This window comes from Leptosomus discolor, chromosome 6, assembly GCF_034619465.1.
Source record: "Leptosomus discolor isolate bLepDis1 chromosome 6, bLepDis1.hap2, whole genome shotgun sequence".
In the NCBI taxonomy this organism is placed as follows: domain Eukaryota; kingdom Metazoa; phylum Chordata; class Aves; order Leptosomiformes; family Leptosomidae; genus Leptosomus; species Leptosomus discolor.
The window spans coordinates 9,976,166-9,996,726 of record NC_141396.1 but is presented as its reverse complement, the minus strand read 5'-3'; the positions used below and the strand labels follow the sequence as shown (position 1 = coordinate 9,996,726).

Below are 20,561 nucleotides of genomic sequence, written 5' to 3'. Positions count from 1 at the left end.
ACTGAAAATAAACGCATTTTGCTCAGAAAGAACACACAGGATTCATGTAGGTTCTTTATTAAAAACAAAAGTTTTAAAAATCAGAAAATCTTGAATGTAATGTGGGTAGTAACGTCTTCTATAAAACTCACTCTACAAAGCATGTATGCTGCAAAAGCCCCAGCCTACCCTCTCTCACGAGGTAAATTTTGTTTACAAGATTTAAATCACAACAGCCAGTTCTGCCTCACGAAATGAGCTTCTCTGAAGCCGGAACAGACAGCATGTGACACAAGCTTAATATCGTCTCATTTACTACCATAAGTTCTTTTCAGAACTGATTAACCCGGAGGTGGTTTCTTCCCCAGCATTATACATCTGGGCATCTCCATAATCCAAGGAAAATTAAGAATGAGGAAAAAGGAGAGGAGCTAGATAAAAATAACCTGAAATATGCGTTTGCAAAAAAAGTTATTCAATTATGGGAAAAATAAGTAGCAGATACACGAGGAAGCAAGGTGCAATTCCGCTTTCTCAGGAGAATGGCAGCTTAGTTCTGCCTAAAGAAAGCTCCGTGGAAAAGGGAGTTAAATAAAACTCACAGTAACTCACAATTCCCACCCCAGCCTACCTCCTTTGAAATAAATACACATTCTTCCTTATATTTATCTATGCCTACTGCCCTCAATCATCCAGTCTCTAAAATGCTTCTCCATCAAGCTTCTGGCTCTCCAGTCACCAACGTTTACAGTGGGGATGATTTTCTGCGGCTTCAACCATTGAACAAAACGCTTCATTTCCAGGTAACTGCTGTGTTCACTGTAAGGAATCCCTGAAATGAAACAAATCACAGCGATCTGTCAGTCTACTTAGCTTCTTGCCAAAATGCTCTTGCAAGCCTTCCAGCTAAGAAATACTTTAGATAATATTTTATTAAATTCATATTTGAGATCTAAAGTTCATAGCTAAGGTAAAATGAAAACCCAGATTTTCCTTCTGGAAAAACTATCTTGCGTCAAGTTACCAGGTCATTCATCAGAGCAAACTGAGCGACACCAAGCATTTGGTCAAATGGATGTTAAGAGATTCAACTCCACCCACTAACAAGAACAGAGAGGAAGAGGAAGATCCACAGTCTCTCACAAATGAGTAAGGTATGGAGTGAAATCTTGGCTCTGGAACTGCACTGCCCCCTGCATCAGTCAGGCCAAGACTACACCACTGAAGTCTCTACCTATATCGGATAAAAGCCTTTATTTGCACAAGGAGGACAGAAGCAGAATGCATGTAAAAATCTGCATTTACAGTGTTCCCAATGACTCAGTTCACAGATCTCTCCTGGAGAGACCATCTGTTTGGTTTCTCAATGAGTTATCAGAAAAAGTATTGGTTACAAAGAGCAGTAGGAGTTTCCAGAATAAAAAATACGAAAAGCATCCACACAAAATTAAATGCATTGAATCTTCACCACTCTTATACCATATATGGTGATCTTTCCTCTTGTCTGAGGTTTGATATCCACCAAAGAAAGGCATGAATCAGAGTAGGTCCACCCAGTAGGTTTGAAAGCCAGAACTTGATCGAAATTCTCAGAAAACTTATTCAAGTGATCTTGCAAGCCCTGTGAAAAGAATACAGCACGTACTTACACCCATCAAATAGCTCATTAGTCTAAAGGTTGGAAATTTCACAGAGAGACTTCAGACTAAATTTTACTTTCACGTTTTGATATTTATATTTTAAATACCACATGCCTTGGAATTATGAATGATAAATATTACATTTGTCCCTTAGGATCTCAATTGCTCCACCTGAACAAGCACATACTAACAGCTATGTATTACAGATCAGAACACATAAGGCATAATCACATCTTCTTACAGATCTCGCTCCCCAGGTCATTCATTTCCTCCTCTCAGCTGGAGGTCAGCACCCTCGCAGCTGAGTGGTGATAAAAGATGGTGAAGGCCTGCTTGAGTTCAAAATCACCTGGTTAATTTAAAGTGCCACTGAGCTCCCTACATCTGCGTACGCCCAGAAGCGCTCAGAGTTAATCAAGCAAGCTACCCAAAAAATCGCAGCAAGCCAGTGCATGAGTTTAGTATTGCTCTGAGCACTAAACCCTGTTTTACCACACCTCCCTTCATGACAGGAAGGAAACCACCTCATCTCTTCACTCTAAAAAAAATTAAGTTGAAAAAGTTTCCAAGTTGGCTAACTTAGCCTTCAGTGTTGTTTAAGCTAGGATCGGGAAAAGGATGAGAGGGAAGTATAAGGAATGTACAATCCCATTCCTGGATAAAGTGAAGTCAGTATTATTTCAAACCAAAAATAGCAAATCAGTTTCACGTGTCCTGTATAAAATCTTAAAGGCACGTCCTCCATTTGAAAGTCCTACAAGATTATAGAACTCGAAATCATAAACTTCGCATCATCAGCAGGAAGAGGAATACAAAGCAAAGACTGATTAAAAAAAGGTGGGGAGAGGGGGACAGACAGGCTGTGACAGAACAGTAACTAACCTGCCAGCCACTTGAAAGTCATTAAGCAGGGAAGCAGAAAGCTGCCTGTGACACTGCCACATTCCACAGCACCTTCAGCACAACGTCCAGCAGCAACATACAGAATCCACAAGCTAGGCACGTCAAAGAACAACAAAAATCCTGCCACAACACACGTTTCATTCAGCAACAGGAATTATGGCTAGCTGCCATGGCTCTTAATACACTGCAAGTGTTCAGTCCTCACTAGATTAAAGACGGAGCTGTAGCAGTCTAATTCTCCTTCACACTTCATTTTGGGAAGATTAACATCACTTAAGGGATTAATTCACATATTTGCTCCCCTTGACCTCATGAAAACTAAATATAGTACTTCAAATACAATTATTATTTTATCAACCAACGCTAACCTGCTTTCAAATTTTGTTATAAATCAAGTGTGCAGCATTCACATTACAGATGCAATTTCCATCTCACAAAAAAAAAAAAAAAATTATTTGTGCATTTCAATCACAGGCACTTTTGAAAAACTCACCTCAATGCTAGTACGAGACATTACTGAGATAAGCAACACAGAAGAGGTGCACAGACCTGAAGACCCCAGTTCTCTGGCAACCTTCTACTGCATATTCAAATAGCAGAAGCCTCAGGTTTTGACCGTTACAATAAAAATTGTTGCAAAAGAACCGTGCATGCGTTACAGAAAAGATGGCCTCTTCCCTCAAAACAAATTACTACAGTGTTTATTCATAACAAGTCCACTTTAAAGACACCTTCCAATTTCTTCTTTTATTGCTTTAGCCAACACTGTTCTAAACCTTCCTCCTTTTAAAATGGAAAATACATGTCATTGCTAAATCAGCCTCCTTCAATCACCATGACAGGCCATTATCTACAGCATCACTAAAGTCAGCAGTGCATGCAAACAGATTCCATAAGGTAGGAGAAGACTCAAACATGATTAAGTAGTTAATTTACAATCAGCCCTAACACTTCTTGAACTCATTTGCCTTACCGAAGAACAGCTATTCATCAGTACGTACAGCAATTCCTGTATTTTACTGGAATAAGACCAAGCATTGCAGTGCAGTTCCACATCCCCTTTTTTTTTAAAAAAACAATCTTTCCTTTACATATACCAAATCCACTTGCAATATTGCAGCAATTCATGTTTTATTTTTATAAATATCTTAATTAAAAACCCACACATATAAACAGTGTATTTTTAATTTTTTAAATTTCTGTAAGTGTTATCCATTAAGAGTATCCAGAACATGAACCCACAGCATGTCACCTCACCAGGCAGCACCTGAAGAAAGTTTGGTATCAACTCCTAATAAACAAACTCCTCAAGAAAGCCAAACCTATACACAGGAAAAAAAAAAACAAAAAAACCCCAAAAAAAACCCCACCCAAGCAACACCAACACCACAAAAAGCTTATTCCTCTGCCACTGTATTTTCGCTGCCTCTGATCCCCTGTGACTTATTCTTTCTACTTTGACCCTTCAGACATCACACATCTTGGCCAAACGCGCATTTCCAGCACTGGTTCTTTTCAAGGGGGCAGTCATAAGGCCTGGACGAAATCCATCAAGGCCAGGTATTCAGTATTACAAATGGGACTGTTTCCGTCCTCACCACACAGCTCGAGACCCTCTACGTGAAGGGGTGAAGCAGAACAGATAGGCATTCTTCTCAAATTTGGACTTGTTTATTCAACAGATTTTTGGGACAGTGACACAACTCCTGATGCAGCGACAGAAAATTGCCCGGAATTCAATATTCAGATACACATTTGAAGACAAAAAGCGATGGAAACATTCAAGGCAGGCAACATTCCCTCAGCGTGGCTGCATCTGTATAGAAACAGGCACATCTTGACTCAAGACAGCTCAAGCAGAAAAGGGTGACAACAATGGACTGTGCCTTTCCAAATCTTTGGCCAAGTGAAAATTCCAGGGTATAGCACATATTCTGAGGATGCTGTTGGGTTTACAACACCCATCTTTCAACCTGTCAAAAAAACCATTCTCTGATCCACCTGTTTTTCATAGCAGATTTAACACAATTACGGTCACTATTTGTTTCTGTTTGCTTCGGTTCTAGGCAGAAGGTACCAACGCTAGTCTTTAAACTTTGGTAGCTACGGGAAAGACAGAGAGAGGTTTCTGTACTATTCCAAGCGCCTGTGGCTTTTAGGTGAATGACACTCTCTGCTGAGCCAATACAGCGTTTATAAATCGTATGTGAGCAGTTAAGCTAGCTGCTCACAAATAATAAAGCAGCTGACTCCAAAATAAAAAAAAAATACCATGCTTGATATCACTCCTGAAAATCCGCATGGAGAAAAGCAGATTTCAGATAGCCCCAAAACTGGAATTAAACAGCCGGACAATGCCACCAAAAGGAAAAAAATATTCTCAACACAGACACCGCAAAAGTATTTCCAAAATTCCTGAATATGCATACAAAAATATGAACTTTATTAAAAAAATTATAACATTTTCCAACTCAATGATCAGGACAAAACAAAAAGCCCCTGATCACAGTAGAAAGCCCGTGAACAAGGAAGTACATGCAGAGCATCTCAAAACTATGAATTCATTTCCTTTCTATTTGGGGTAGAAAGGAAAGCTGTGGGCATCCAGATTTAGTTGGGAGCAGCCAGCCACAGAAATGTGGAAGCTCTCCTTGGGCAGGTAGAGTTTTATCAACAGTTACTGCAAACGAGGCTTCAGTTGTGGTAAGCTCACGTAGCTTATGAAGCTTTTTTTGTTGCCTTTTTCAACATTAAAAGGCAGAACAATCACGCCTGCAGTTCTTAGAACTATAAGCCTGGGGCACAGACAGGTTTGTAGGGGTTTTTTTTTTTATTAGTAAAGAGCATAACAGAGAAAAAAGGGTATAAAACTGGGGCTTCTAGGAGATACTGTAATATACCATCAGGGTTTGGCTATTTGCATTACATACACTAAAAAGGCAACTGATGTACAAGATCACAGTTTACTAAATAAGGGCTGATCCTGAGCTTTCACTGAGAATACTCCCATATGGATTTCATGGATTTGTAGGTTCGCAGCTGAAACTACAGGAGCAGGAAATTAGCCCAAATTAACAAGTTGGATTGTGGTTTTGAGTAGAGCTAGGGATCAACTAAAACAGAAGAGGTAGGAGACGCTCAGAAGATAACGAAGGCATTGGCATTTAGCGGTGAGGATCACTAAAAAAATTCTGGCTTTCCCAGTAATGAGCCAGTATTTCAGGACAAAACCTGTATAATCCAGCACAACACGGAAAAAGTAACTGGAGATGATGACATAAACATTTACATGGTCTGCAAAACCAGGATGACATCATTCATCATTCTTTAACTAGAATGAGATTACAAGTGATCAGGCAACTTATTCTTAAAAATATTGTAATTTCTGAAATCACGTTACTAATGCTGCTGGAGCAGAAATAACATCAATGGTCATACGAACCCATCTTTAAGCATGTAACATTCTCCACATTTTACCAATACTACACGCCCACCTGGCATTCATCTAGCTACTGACATCATCAGACATTTAGCCCTCTGGAAGTCTACCTAGGCACGCTTACCTTACATAGACACAAAATTACTGATGACAGCACGAGACCACGTTCCAACAACTTCACACGTGAAGTCAAAGCCCCAGCACAGAGGGCCACGGCTGTAACACCAGGACCCTGGTCCACTAGACCACTGTGCCCTTCCTGGCCCTTTCCAGGGTCCAGGCATCGTTTCTCACACGCTGTACATTTCTCCAGAACCTCCTATTCTCAGAGCTGAGACCCTGCACATGACACAACCGCCCCTCTCTGAGAAGTAAAGCTGTCTAGACATCCTTGTGGTATAATCACACCCTCTGCCTGAAAAAGGCCATCTCCGCGAGTACTGCATACACGCTGGGACACAGGACAGCAGAATCGCATAACAACCTAAAAATCCACAGAACAAACTAAAATATATTACTGGTTAAGACAACACAACACATTAAAAATAAATCCACACACATTTCCATTACTCATTTTCTGTCTCACCGTGGAAAAGATTATAGAACAACATTAAAACATTAAGATATTAAGTTCCATCTCCTGCAGCTCCCATCCAAATTGTATAACCTCTTTTTCTCCTTTTTAGGTCAACTCTGACCTTAACTGGTCCTGCAGCTAAATACCATCTTGCTCAGAAGGATTTGCTTGAGATGGCACAGCAGGCCTGAAGCAAAGCAGGAAAACGCATCCAAGTCCATAAGGTGTAAGCAACCACTGTTTTTCTCTTTCTTCCAGGCTACCTTTAATCTAGAGCCTGCTGCTTCACCTTAATGCCATTCTGTACTTCGTAGTCTATTTAGAAAAACCTTCTTTCCCTCCAGGAATTAGTCACCTTTCCTAACTAAGAAATTCCCACAAAATCTCTCAACAACAAAAACCCACTGCCTCAAATCTCCACTGAAATGCGCCTCTGAAGACAACTTACAGGAAACAATGCCTTAAACCATTTTACTCGCTCTTGCTACAAATATTAGAGAAGACTCTGTGGAAAAACTGAAGTATGTGTATGTACAAGGTGTCCTTCAGTTCACTCACTGTGTGTATTTGTTTATGCGTGAGTTTTCATTGACTTTCAAGTATCCATATCCCGTGTAACTCTTCAGCACAGGAGAGGAAAAAAAAATTAAAATTCAAATAAATGAAAATATTTAAAAGGTGAAAATATGATTATAAATACATGGAAATTGAACTGAGAGGAACATGGAGAACCCTATTCCTTTTTCATCGCACACCAGACTGGAAGCTGGCCATGTTCACAGGCTGCCTCGAAACAGGGAGAATCACAGGCAGAAAATCCTTTTAGTCTTCTCCAGCATCATACCAGGTAAAAGTCAGGCTGAAAACCAGGGACTCCATGTCACAACACATTAACTGCTAAAAGGACAGATCCTGCAGTCACTACATAAACCTACTTCAAAAAGGCCCGCAAAGACCAAGCCTTTGAACAAACCTCATCTTATCTTGTAGAAGCACCGCACTGAAGTGAAATTACGCTTTCTGTGCATCATGTTTGGAGACAAGATATTAACCTTTAATTGCATTTCATTTTCAATGTATTGCTACACCTCAAAACTTTACTAAATAAATAAGATCTGACAAGAGGTTAAAAAGCATCAAACACAACACCAGTTGGGAGGAGCTAACAGGAAGATCAGCCAGCAGGTTAACCAACAGAGTCTATTTTCTGAACTTACCTTAAAATTAATTTGCATCATGGGAAGAACGTGAAGCAAAGTACCATCCCAGTCCACACTGATGAGGGAATTAACAGTTGCTGACTCCAAGCACTGCAGCGTTTTGTACTTATCACGGGACACACTCGCTTTTGAGCCCAGAACTTCAGCAATTGCTTTAAAAACATCAGATAAAGAAAACTGTAAGAGTTCATTTTTTGCTTGTTTTGGAGATATTCCTAATTATTACACTAGATCATATTCAACAAGATACAGTGTTTCACATTCTAAAATTAAGATGAAAAATCTGTAATGGCTGTTAAAAAATGCTGGCTCTTGCATTTTAGCCGCAGAATTGTGTATGACAACTGGAAAGAGAAGGAGAATAGAAGTACTTTGATAAGTTCTAAGTCATATTTCTTTGGTAGAATGTTACCAAGGTGAACTGGTATTTATCCCAAAGATGTCAGGAACACAGGCAGTTTCTGGAATTTACGACAAACAGCCCACCTTAAAGACAGACTAAATTTCAGTGAAAGTAAATCTTGTATTGACGATTTTAAATATACTCAAGAGCACAAATGGTACACAGCTGCCTGCTCTGGAGTATACATCTGGGCAACCATGTTGGTTCCTAATGCTGTAACCGAGTGAAGCATGGCACATAAGATTTTCATTAAGTCAAAAAAGATGTGTTTTGTTTTGGGGAATGCTTCGTTAAAATTGATTTCATTAAAACTGATTACTATGAATATTTAGGAAAACAGGTAGTATAACCCTGGAAGGAAAAACTGTTAGCAAAACAGAAGTTTAAGAATAATTATATCCCTTTGCTGTTTCTTGACAAAATGAAATTAACACCAAAAATATCATAAAGACCTCATTTATGGTTTTTTTAATTGCCATCAGCAATTTTCTCACCACAATCAATTAAACTGGCTCACTCATTTAGTATCCAAATTGCCTTCTGTATATTCCGGGGTTAGTAAGCATGGCAGAAAAAATAATTATTTCAGAAAGTTAAAACATATTGATTAGAAAACTAAAAAAACCCTAGCAGTAGGACTATTCAATATATTTAATTTCTTTACAGAATATCTAATCATCAAGACTAAACAATCTTCAAGAAAAAGGTCTTTTAACACTGATTTAGAGATTTATTTAGTTATTTAATCCCTTACACTTTTTTTTTTTTTTTACATACCTAAAAAAACTTTTTCTTTTCCAATGGAATAGGTGCCACAGACAACAAGAGTACGTGGGTTTAAAGTCACTGTCTCAAAGGCAGTATTGACGGCAAACTGGATAACCTCTTGCTGAGAAGGAAAAGTGTATTCAGGACTACAGTATCTGGGGCAGGGAAAGAAGATACACACTTCGTTACACAAGATGGACGATATCTGAATTTACCAAGGCGGCCCTCAAAACCGCATGCCTATGAGAACAAAGTAATTAAAAAGATGTTATCCTTCTATGTAATTTCAGTCTACTTGAGGTCTACTTATTAGAAACCACTGAGATGCCCAGATGAAACTGTTGCAACAAAATTTACTTTGAGTCTATCAGTCTTTTCTCTACAACTATTCACTTGTCTGACACTGACGCTCAATTCTGCGTTTTTTTTCCTCTATAAATACCAACTGCTTTTTCAAGCTAGATATTTGTGTTATATACTAATTACATCCTTATGTCTATTTTTTGTCATGAACACAAACCATAACATAAGGCATTATTCATTCACAGAAACATATGGAACAGAAATAAAAGGCTGCAGCTGGGCATTAGTCATCATGCACAAAAAAAAACAATTTTATATACATGAGTCAGAGAAAGGTCTAACGAAAACCTGGACAACTGATTTAACCATTTGACATTCTTTCACTCTTTGAATTCCCCCACAATCCTTTTCATAATGGAGTTGAATCCACCTAAAACTAGTGTTCCACGAACCTCTTGTTTTAGAGCTGAACACTCAATGTATGAGTTTTGACACCGAGAATTTAATATCACTTATAAATAATAAGGCCATCTCAGCAAATACCTTGGCATCTTTTCCACCACCCACTTTTATTGTCTCATGTAACAACCTATGAACAAGCTAGAAATACATGGACTTTCAATAAATACCTCATTTTATTCAACACTAAACAGAGCAAACAAGTTTTAAAACATCATTTATACTTACATTTATTTGTTCACATAAGATCTTACTAAAGCAAAAAGAGGGTTATACTGAAAAAAAGAAGTTAACCACAACTTACGTGGTATCCAGGTAAAGGGTGTGGACTTGTTGACCGACCAAAGCAGGGTAGCGCTCCATAGAAGGATCTGCCCTGAAGTCTCCTGTGTGCAGGATAACAGTTCCACTCGGTAGAGAGAAAAGGATCATTGTTGCACCTGGACAACTGAAACAAACGAAAAACCTCACACAAATGATGTTAGCTCTCTATATTGATAAATTGCCCTACAAGATATACCACCCTTCAGCAGCAGGAAGGTGTGCAGAACAGCATTTTAAATCACAGCTACTATGCAGCCTAATTTAGCTAGAAATTCCTGATTTCTAAAGGAATTCTGAAGCTCATCTCATGGCCATAGACAAGCTAAGACTTGAGTTCTCAGCTGAGATGGAAAGAAGAAAAAAAAACATACCAACAGTAAAGTAATCAAGCTTTAACTGCCTTTTTGGGATGCTCTGGCTTCTAGGTACGACAAAGATGCTGCCTCAGTTGCAAACCTTGAGGTTCTATTACTTGATTCAAAGGGGAAACACCACACCAAAGAGAAGCAGCATTCTTATCCAGGAGAAAGAGAATTGTATTATTGCACATGTATCTTCATTCCTGCAGGACTTACTGAAGCATTTCCTTTTAAATTCTATTTGCAGATTTTAAACATTATCCTCCATCCAGAATTCCCTCGTTCCTGATTCCCAGCAAATCCATTGCACCTTCTGCAGTTCCTTGCCAAAGCTGTCTGAAGGGCAAGAGCTCAGACTGGAAAACCAGAGTGGGACTATTTTGGACATGAATCATCTGTAAAGGGTAAATGAAATCTCAAAAAAGCAAAAACTGGCATGAATCAGAGCTAAAATGACAGAATTAGTGAACTCTCCAAGAAGCTGAACTTCGTACCTAACGTTTATATGCCTTACAAATTGAAGCAGAGGATCACAAACAGGAAAAATGAGAAGTGTCCAAATTACATAAGCAATGAGTTTCCTTCATTCTCATACAGGATTCTCAAAGGACCTCATGGAAACTTCTCTCTCCAACTATAAAAAAATCCTACGATAAGTGATATTCAAACCAGCTGTGACACAGTGCTGCATTTCAATATATACTTGAGAGAAAGGACTTTTCCTCTAGCCCATAGCCAAATAAGGTACCAAGAGGCAGAGCAGCAAGAGCACAGGGCTGGAAGTCAGGTGCTACTGAACTTTAAATCCAGCATTACCCCATAGTGCCAGTTTAACAGACAAAAATCTCACCCTTTCTCACCAAATCCAGTAGAAGTCTTCTTCCAGATTCCAAAAGGTTTTTCTTTAAAGTTCAGTTTTCAAAATGTTGGCTATGTTTTGTCTCTCCCGGGATCCAAAGTATCCCATTTTTCTTCAGCTGAAGATTTCGCTATCTTCAGTTGAAGATACAGAAACCTAACACACCTGATAATGAAATTTAGGATGTTCCCAACTATACACCAAAAATTAAAAGTGTCCAGACCATCAGCAAAATCATTCAGCCTCTCAACAAGCTTAAAAATTATGGAGCTATGTGTGGTTAACACTATGTACTCATTACAAGCAAACAAAGTTAAACTAAAATTATCAAAAAACCCTATGTTTCATTTTCAAACATAACTCACCTATTTCAAAAGCTACCTACTTGCAAGAAATTTAGGCTGCTACATGCCTAATTCCCTTCTGAAGTGAAAAAGCATGTTACTAAGCCAACTCAGGAACGCGAATTATTTTTATCCTTTTTTTTCAGATCCACTGAAACCTAAAAGTCATGAAAACATAAACTGTATCTGCACAGCTATTTATCTTTAATACTCTATACATACAAATACTCCACAACAAATCCAACGATACATACTGATTGGCATCGAGCAACAACACTTTGATCCCGTTCACTATACATTCTGTGTCCATCGGCAGCACATGGATGTACTGCTCTTTGACTCGAAGTTTGCTCTTCACCAGATTGCCAGTTATCTGTAACAGGGAAAGGATTTAATATGGAATAGGAACAAAATCTAAAAAAGGCCTTTGTTTATTTTAGAAACAAAGGGTCTCAAAGCCAGACTGCCTGGCTTAGAGAGAAACTGTGAGAAACTATGAGATCCTGGCTATAATCAAGGCTTTCAGTAGCATTTCACCTCTCAAAAAGCAAACTGAAAAAAAGATGTCTTAAAAAAGCAAACTTCTAAAAGCCTGTCAACAGGTTATGGATTGGAATCAGAGGAGGCAAACAAGGGGGAATAACAAAGCCTTCTTTAAACAACTGAAGAAGTTTCCAGGTCACAAGCCCATGATACTATCACAGAGGACTGCTGTCACCTGAACATCCACCAGAAGGGCAACGTGGGACACAAGCATTCCTGGAGACTTCCACAGTAAATCAGAAACAGTTTTTCTGATGCAGGTTCTGGGCAGGTTGATGAGGCAAGGTGCCCTACCTACCATGTTACAAGTCAAGTAGAGTTGGCTGGACATATGACAGCTAATGGCAGCCTTGGCCATTCAGCAGCCTGAAGCACAGGACACGCAGGACCAGGCTAGCACAACTCCATTTACTCAGTGTGGAAAAGAGAAGGCTTAAGCAGAATCTAATTTCAGACTTGCGTCACTTGAATAGAGTTATAGAGAAGACAGGAGTCAGATTCTTCTCCATGATGCACACAAAAAGATCAACCTACAATCTCAAGCTGCACACAGGGACATTTCAACTGTGTATTACGAAAACATTTCAGAGTGGGTAAGCACTGCAACGGACTGCGAGGAGACGCAGTGGACCCTGTCCTGTTTTCAAAATTTGACCGACAAAGGCTCTCTGCAGGCTGATCTAACTTTGAAGTTAGGCCCACATTGTGCCAGAGATCAACCTGTAAGACTTCTAGGGATCCTTTTAAACCTGAATTTTTTCATGGTATCTAGACAGGGAAGTTTCACTAATCTTCTTCATCAGTCAAATCAGGGTAATAATTTCTTATAAGCGAAACCCAGAGACCCCTACACATATCCACTGTGCCTAGCTAACCCAACAACGGAACCTCTGATCTTCTATTTATTTTCATCAGTATAAAACTGATTATAGTTGCATATGGATTTGATAATATCTAGTAATCTTTGAAAACCTTACCTTGTTACAGTAGATTGGAAAACTGAAGTTTTTTGTTAGCCCACAATAGTGATCAGAGTGAAAATGAGTAAGGAAATAAGCTGTGCAGCCTTCAATTTCTCCATACTGGAAGGCATCAACTGTAAAACCAGTTCCTACAGCAAAAAGGGAAGGAAAGCCAGTCAGTAAACATGCAAAGTTCACAACTAGTTTCTAATTATTTTTTCCTTTTCTTGTTCTTTCTTTCTTCCAAATTAAAAGGGAATACAGTTACACTGCATACAGCTGAAGGAGCCATTTAAAGATGCACGTGGTCTGCACATGAGCCAACAGTCACAGAAAAAATTTTCACTTATTAAAATAAAAAATTAACTAAACATCCACAAACAAACACTTTCACAGGTGTCCCAAATACCTATTGTTCAGCTGCCGTCCTACACAGATGGTAACTGGTTAAGCAAATGACACATTTATCTACGTTCAGCTGGTATTTTTGAAAGTTCATTTAGATTAAAATCTAATACCAACTTCTTAACAAAATAAAACAGATAACAGCTTAACAAAACGCGTTTTGCAACCAAATCGCAACTTTTCAATTATTCTACATTTAATATTCCTGTTAAAACATGCTACCATATAATTATCATTCAAGCAATCTGGAGTCTTTGAATATATCTGCTGGGATGAAACGTGACCAATTTGCCACTGTACGCTTTCAGTGAGGTGCTGTTTGTATAAAGATGTTGCCTAAAGACAGCTGGATAGAAGATAGCCCTTTTCTCTGCAAATGGAATGGTTTTTTTTAAATGCAAACATACCAATAAATGGTCATTTCACATTGGGTTAGTTTCTTAAAACCACCAAATAGTGCATAGAACTAATTCACCTGGTGGCACTCAATTATTTTTATTTTCATGTTATGCACATTTCCCAGATCTTTGAGGAGAACTAGAAATAGTTCTACTTACTTGATGCTAGAACTTCAAGTATTTGCAACTCAAAAAAAAAAAAAAAAAAAAAAAAAAGGCAGTCTGCTTATTAAAAATCACAAACCAAAAATTCCCCAAGTGTTTGAGAGGTACCAGACTCAGAACTTCAGGGAGGCTGAATTAGACTAGGCCATGGGGATAAATATCTACCATTAGCATCAGAGAAAATACAGTTAAATACACTTCAAATGCAGTAACAAAATTCAGAACAAAGATAATCTAGATAATAACAAAGCAACTTTAAAACTGCATTGTAGGCATAGGAGTCTGGTCTTCCAATTTATTATATATGGAAAATTCTCTAAGCCCATCAAACACATGATACTGGTGTAGCCCCACAAAGACTTACAGATCAGTCTTCAAGTAGCAGCTTGGCACTTAGGATCATGAATGTATTTCTATTTGGCTTCCTCAAATATCCACCTAAGACAGTCTTTTAGTGGTAATGGGAACTGTGAGGATCTGAAGCTTTCAAAGCCACTGATCCATCATCCTGTAACTTACGTAATTGCTTGAGGAGATCCTGATAAATTCTTGGCTGTTTCCTTAACTAAATTCTTCTGCTTGGTTTTCATTTCTTCGTTTTCACAGTTGTAGTAAATCATATTTCTAATACTATTGAACTTCAAATGCAAAATTAAACTCAATTTTTTAGCCTAGTGTAAGGAAATAATTGCTATTGACAGCCCTATTTTCAGGCACAACTGAAGCAATGTAAAAGATTAAGTTCAGGAATTCGGAGTGAATACTAACAAGGGATATATTCAAAATCATTTAAGAAAGTAGAACCATCTTTCAATACTACTTATGTTTTTTGCTCTGTCAAGAACACTTAGAAGTCAGTCCTTGAAATAATTTTCCTGAGAGAACTATTTCACTATTTTAAGCCATTGCTGACGCTCTGGTTCTGCAATCACCTTCTTTTGGAGGTCTGCACCTACACAAGATTTTATCAGCTTAGATGGAAGAAAGAAAATTCATTATGAGCTGCAGTCTAAACAGTTATGAAGAGTGAATACTGAAGCCTAAAATTAAGAAAAAAAAAAACCAACAACACTCAAGCCAAAAATGGCTAACCTCTACAAAAAGCAACAGTTTCCTCTCACCTGGTATTTTCTTGTAGAAAGGGCAGTGTTTTTTTCTTGCTCCTTCACCTGTAGCAGGTAATTCTTTAAATTTTTTTCTCCACCTTCGTTGGCCACCAGAACTTACATCTGCAAAGGCTCCATTTTTACTTGAACTTTCTGTAACTGCTTCTACATCTTCCACAGACCCTTCAGCTTTCCTTTTTTGCTGCCTGGGCCTCTTTCCATTGGGAGTCACTGAATTTGGTATCTGCTTTCCCTCACTCACACATGTCTCTCCTTTGCTTTCCTCTTTTACTTTGGGTTTTAACCCAAAGAAAACACCAATGTCCATTTGTTTGAGTTCTTTGGCAGAACTGGATTTGGCATTCATACTTGCTAAAGAAAGAGATGGCACTGTTTTAGAGATGGGGCCGGGAAAGCACACAGCAGCCGTATTAAGATTTCCTTTTTTCTCCACTACTGACCGCAAACTCTCTGGGCAAGCTGTTTTTTCAACATCATTAGCAGTCGTTTTATCTGTATTAGCTAAAACGCTATTTGGGTCCCTCAAAACATTACTTTTCTTTGTCAGAAGAGACCCAGCATCCTGTCTGACCAGCAGTGATGATTTCTCAGTAAAACTCACGTGTGCAGAATCCAAAGTACGAGCACCTGTATCTTCTGGCTCTGTGTTACCTGTTTTAGCAGCAACGCAAACCAATTCTGCCTGCTCAACCTCCTCACAATTAAAAGGAAAAGAGGATGCACTGGCTTGTGCCTCTTCTTGATGCTGATTATCTTCACATGTTGAATTACACAACTTGCTGTTCATGTGACTCTGAGAAACAGTTTTTAAGCCGTGCTCTATATGGTTCAATGTATTTACTTCCTCAGAGCGGTTTTTTTCAACTATGAAATTTCCCGTTTTGGTATGCTCATGCTGAGGCTTCTGCTGCAAGAGAAGTCCATCAAATGTTTTACATGCAACAGAATGAGATTCTCCATCTTCAAAGTTCCAGACTTTGAATAATTTATTTTGTGGTATTTTTAGTTTCTGCTCCTCTTCCTCAGTTTCCTCTTCGCTTTCCTCAAAAGTACTCAGTGGAGAATAAGAAATTTCACAGTCACTGAAGTCTGCTTTTGACTGTAGTAGACTTGGCTGATTTGTATCTTTCAGATGACACAGGTCGTCTCCTGTTCCGCTTTCTTGAGAGGATGCAAAGTCATAAAATTCAAATTTACAACTATTATCTGTGGTCTGTGTAAGCTGAAGTGTCTGTTGAGGCTTTTGAACATTTGCAAAAGAGGAAGGAATTTCACCGATTGTATTTAGAGACTTCATTTGCGGTGAACTCTGTACCATCAATGTACAGTCACCATCTGGGACATTTTTTACATTATTAGTTGGTTTCTCATTCTGTGAGTTTTCCTCTACATGACTTGGGGAACAGCTGGGCTTTGTAGCAGTAGAACACGTCATCTTCCTCTCCAAATTGTTTGCTGAAGAGTTAACAACATAATCTCCTGCCCTGCTTGCTGCAAGTAGAAAATGGCTGTAACGCTTGTAGTGGGATGGAATGGTGGAAGTGCACTGTAAACCATCAGGACACTCTATGAAAAAAGTTAAACAGAGAAATAATGTCTTTGTAAATATAGCTGGCACAATTATTAAAATAAAAAATCACATGAGACACAATTTAAAAGCTTTTTCTTATAAATTGGAGGACAGAAGGTACAAGTAAAGTCATTTGCAAGCTGCCAAGATCTGCCCTGAGCTGGCTAGAAATGAGATCACTTCCAACCTGAAACCAAATGGCTGCTGCTAATACAGCTCGATGCCTGAATTAATACAGGCCTTGAACAAGAGCACTTCACCCTGTTTCAGTGCTGTGCTAATGTAATCATATGGCTTCTAGTTCAGAATTGTCTCACGTGCAAGCCATGAGCTTGGAGCAGCAGCACCAGAAAAGGCCAGCAGACGTGTTTCAAAATAAACCAATTCTTGGTTCTGAATCAACCTGAAATTTCATTTCAACTTGTCTGCTGGGTTACATGTGAATTTGTTTTTAAAAAGTCATATATTTATTTACATGGGAAAAGCATTCAGGATTGAGATGCCAGACAAAAATCTGTGGCTGTTTCCTAAGCCTTTTTTGTCGGGAGTTTACTAGCCCTACTTTTGAGAATGTTAAGGTGAATGCATAAATCAATCAGAAGGGGTTTTTACCTGTTAATTATGGGAGTAGGAAATGGAAATCAGGTGTTAACACATCTACCTTAAGTTAAAACCACTGCCAAAATCAGGATTAAAGGACTTGCATTTCACTGTTCTGAAGAAGAAACTTCAAGGGGAGTTACAAAGATGTAAAAAGAAAAGTGACTGTGTTACCTAAATCAGCTTTTATTCAAGTCTCCTGACTGTATGCTCTCTATTTTTTAAAGTTACAAAAAGTATTAAGAACCTAATTTGGATACCTGGATCTGTTCAGACATGGTGTTTCCCCACGTGAAATCAGCAACTGGAATGAGTCAGTTTTATTCCTCCTGCACAGAACTCAAAACTGTTGTTTTATGATACAGGAATGTTCATGTATAAATCTGTATAAAATTTCTAAAGCATACTGGACCAGAGGCTAACGTTTCAAGTAAATTAGCCTAACAGACTGATTCAGCTTCCAACTGTCCATAGACAACTGGACAAGCCACACAGTAACATGGATCCAGTATAATAAAATTTATACCTAAGGAGAAAGAAATTCTGTGTGAAAAGTAGCATCCTCTTAACTGAAGGAGGTTTTTTGCTGACAATGCCTTACTAATTGAAACAGGTTCCATTATTTTAAAATGGTAAGTATACACCTCCAATTTCTCCAATAAACTACTAAAGCTGGAGCTGGACAAACAACCATGAGCCTTTATGACCACTCTACAAAGTTTTAAGATTAGATTCTGATGACAGATTTTCCAGTCAGATTTCCATGTTCTTCACAAAGAACCAGAAATCTCATACAAAAACAATACTGATAAATTATCAGTAGTAACATTCTAAATCATACCAACTACCACCTTAGATTTTGAACTAAATATGAAAACCAAGGTTTACAGCAACATTATGTGAGAAGCCCTTAACTTTTTTCTCTGAAGGCTTTTTTCTTACTCTATGCGTACCTTTTTCAATGGATCCTGGAGTATCCAAACATTCAGCAACATGCCATCGAGGTGTCTGCACCAACAGCAAAGAGAAAGGCATCTGGCAGCTGGGACAGTATCCATCATGAACAGGCTTTGCACATTGCGAGCTCTGTTCCGACAGGCTGCTCACGCTTTCCTGGGAATGCACACTACTGTCATCTTTACATTGATCTCCATCCTGATTTGGCTTTGATCTCTGCTCAGTTTTCTGAAGCGTATAATTTTTTTCTACGGATTTTTTTTTATTTCTATTTATCTTTCTTTTTGGCCTGCACTTGCCATCACTCACTTTCTGCACAGGTATAGAGATGCTCTCTGAATTACTCTGATGCTTTTGCTTCCTAATGGATTTGTACTCCCAAATGTCCTCTTCCAACAAAGCATCTTCAGACATGGCAACACATGAAATATTCTTTCTTTTAAGCAACAGTTCACAAATCTACCTTTCCTTCCGCTAATACGCCTTCTCTTCCCTCCCTCCTTCACTACCTGAGGAAAAGCACCTGAACTCCATTTTAAAAAAGCAACACTGGGCCACAAACCAAGCAGCAGTCCGTGATGGGACACAAGCATGGTGGGTCCTATCCTAAAAATAATTTAACGGCCTTCTCTGTGAATAGATGTAATTGCTCCTGTTAAACAAAACCCGAGTCTGTAAGATGCAGAAGGACTTGCGGGGTGAGCCATTTCCTTCAGCGATCCCTCTCCTAACACCCACCCGGCCTCGGAAGGTGAAGCCCGGCCAGCCCCGCTCCCCTGACTGCCACCCCGCTCCCCTGACTGCCACCCCGCTGCCCCGAAGCAGGAAGATTTTAAAAGAAAACGACGAAGCGTTCGGCTACGGGATCGCTGCCGGGAGTCACCACAGGGCGAAGGCCGCCGACACCGGGACGGCGATGCCGGGAGGGGCCGCGCTCCCCGCCGCCAGCGGGTCCGCCCGGGCACCGGGGGCGGCTGCTTTCCCGCCGCGGGCACCGAGGGCGGCTGCCTTCCCCGCTGCCACCGAGGGCGGCTGCCTCCCGCCGCCGCCACCGAAGGTCCCGGGCCGGCGCCTCCTCAGCCGTTTGCCGCCGCGGCAACGCATTCGCTTCCGCAGCTTCGCCACCACGGCTGTCGCTCAACTTCCCGCTTCTCTCATAGCATAGTGGTTTCCCCCCCCAAAAAAATCCCACCGTTTAAATTACGGGTGCCTTGTTGGGACTTTGTGCCAGTACTGCTCGGTTTTCACATACATTGCACTGACAAATAAAAAAAGTAACTGGGCGGGAAAATCAGGCTGTGTTGAATCTGCCGGGCCGGAATCAGCGCTGGGGATTCACTTCACGAATATGCTTCTGTGAATACCAAAGCTGCCTGAAACCACGAAATGAATGAGACGCTCCCTTTTTAAGACAGACGATTTATTGTGTATTTGTTCTTAGGTTTTGGGTTTTGTTTTACTTACAGTTCCCCACCACCACCCCCCCCGCCCGCGTTGCGGGGGTGCCGAATGTGCGGCGCTGAAAGGCAGGCCGGTAAACAGCGGCCCGTCCCTGCTGCCGGCTCGCCCAGGAGGCGCCATGGCGGCGGGGGGCCTGGCGGGGCTCCTGCCCGCCCAGACCCAGCTGGAGTACGCCCTGCTCGACGCCGATACTCCCCAGGAGAAGGAGAACTTGGTCTACCAGTACCTGAAGAAGATGGACAGCCGGGAGCGGGACCTAACGGTGCCCGAGCTCGGCGGAGGTGGGTGGCGGGGCCCGAGCGGGTCAGGCCCCGCGGCGGACCGCGGTTCGGCGTCCCGGGCCCGCCGGGCGGGCGGGCGGGCGGCTGCGGGGCCTCCCGCGGCGGAGGCGGCTGGGCCTGACGCTCACCGGGCGGTGTTTTCCCTGAAGTCCTGCTGCCTGCGAGGGCCGTGTAGTTGCGGCCCCGTTAGCTGCTTTTTTAGAAGGAAATGCCACTCCTGAAGGCACCGGGAGCAAAGAACGAGAGAGAAGAACCCGTTTATAAACGCTCCCCCCGTTACTGGTTGTAAAAACGCGTTCCTTAAAGGCTCTTTTCTAAATCTCTGTTAGCTTAATTAATTTACCTTTCTTTAAATAAAGCCTTTCCCCTCTGTACAGTGTGTTGGTATGTGCCTCCCCTGGGCATAGGGAGAACCTTACCAACTCCCGCAGCTGCCCCCTGGGCTCCCGTTTTCACCGCAGCCGCTCAGGGTGTTCCCAGCTCGCTCTCCCCATGACTTGCCTTTCCCGGTCCAT

At 40.5% G+C, this 20,561-nt stretch overlaps 2 protein-coding genes across 4 annotated transcripts in view; one reads left to right on the top strand and one right to left on the bottom strand.

The window, feature by feature from the left end:
- Positions 1-403: 403 nt before the first annotated feature.
- On the bottom strand, positions 404-18,718 carry DCLRE1A (DNA cross-link repair 1A). 3 transcript variants are annotated; one of them, XM_086466920.1, is made up of 10 exons: positions 18,301-18,718; positions 15,980-16,743; positions 15,172-15,922; positions 13,098-13,231; positions 11,832-11,950; positions 9,996-10,139; positions 8,939-9,084; positions 7,756-7,910; positions 1,459-1,600; positions 404-811 (listed from the first exon to the last, which is right to left on the bottom strand). In XM_086466920.1, the coding sequence occupies exons 1-10, from the start codon at positions 18,716-18,718 to the stop codon at positions 645-647; spliced, it is 2,940 nt and encodes a 979-aa protein (XP_086323046.1). In that variant the 3' UTR covers positions 404-644. The 3 variants fall into 3 exon arrangements, with proteins under 3 accessions (XP_086323046.1, XP_086323047.1, XP_086323045.1); XM_086466921.1 differs by having other exon boundaries at positions 15,172-15,899; positions 15,996-16,743; XM_086466919.1 differs by having other exon boundaries at positions 15,172-16,743.
- Positions 18,719-19,883: 1,165 nt separating this feature from the next.
- Positions 19,884-20,561, top strand: part of NHLRC2 (NHL repeat containing 2) — a 29,145-nt gene continuing 28,467 nt past the window's right edge. The window contains exon 1 of the mRNA XM_086466700.1: positions 19,884-20,046. Coding sequence (XP_086322826.1) covers positions 19,884-20,046 — 163 coding nt within the window. The remainder of the gene's footprint in view (positions 20,047-20,561) is intronic.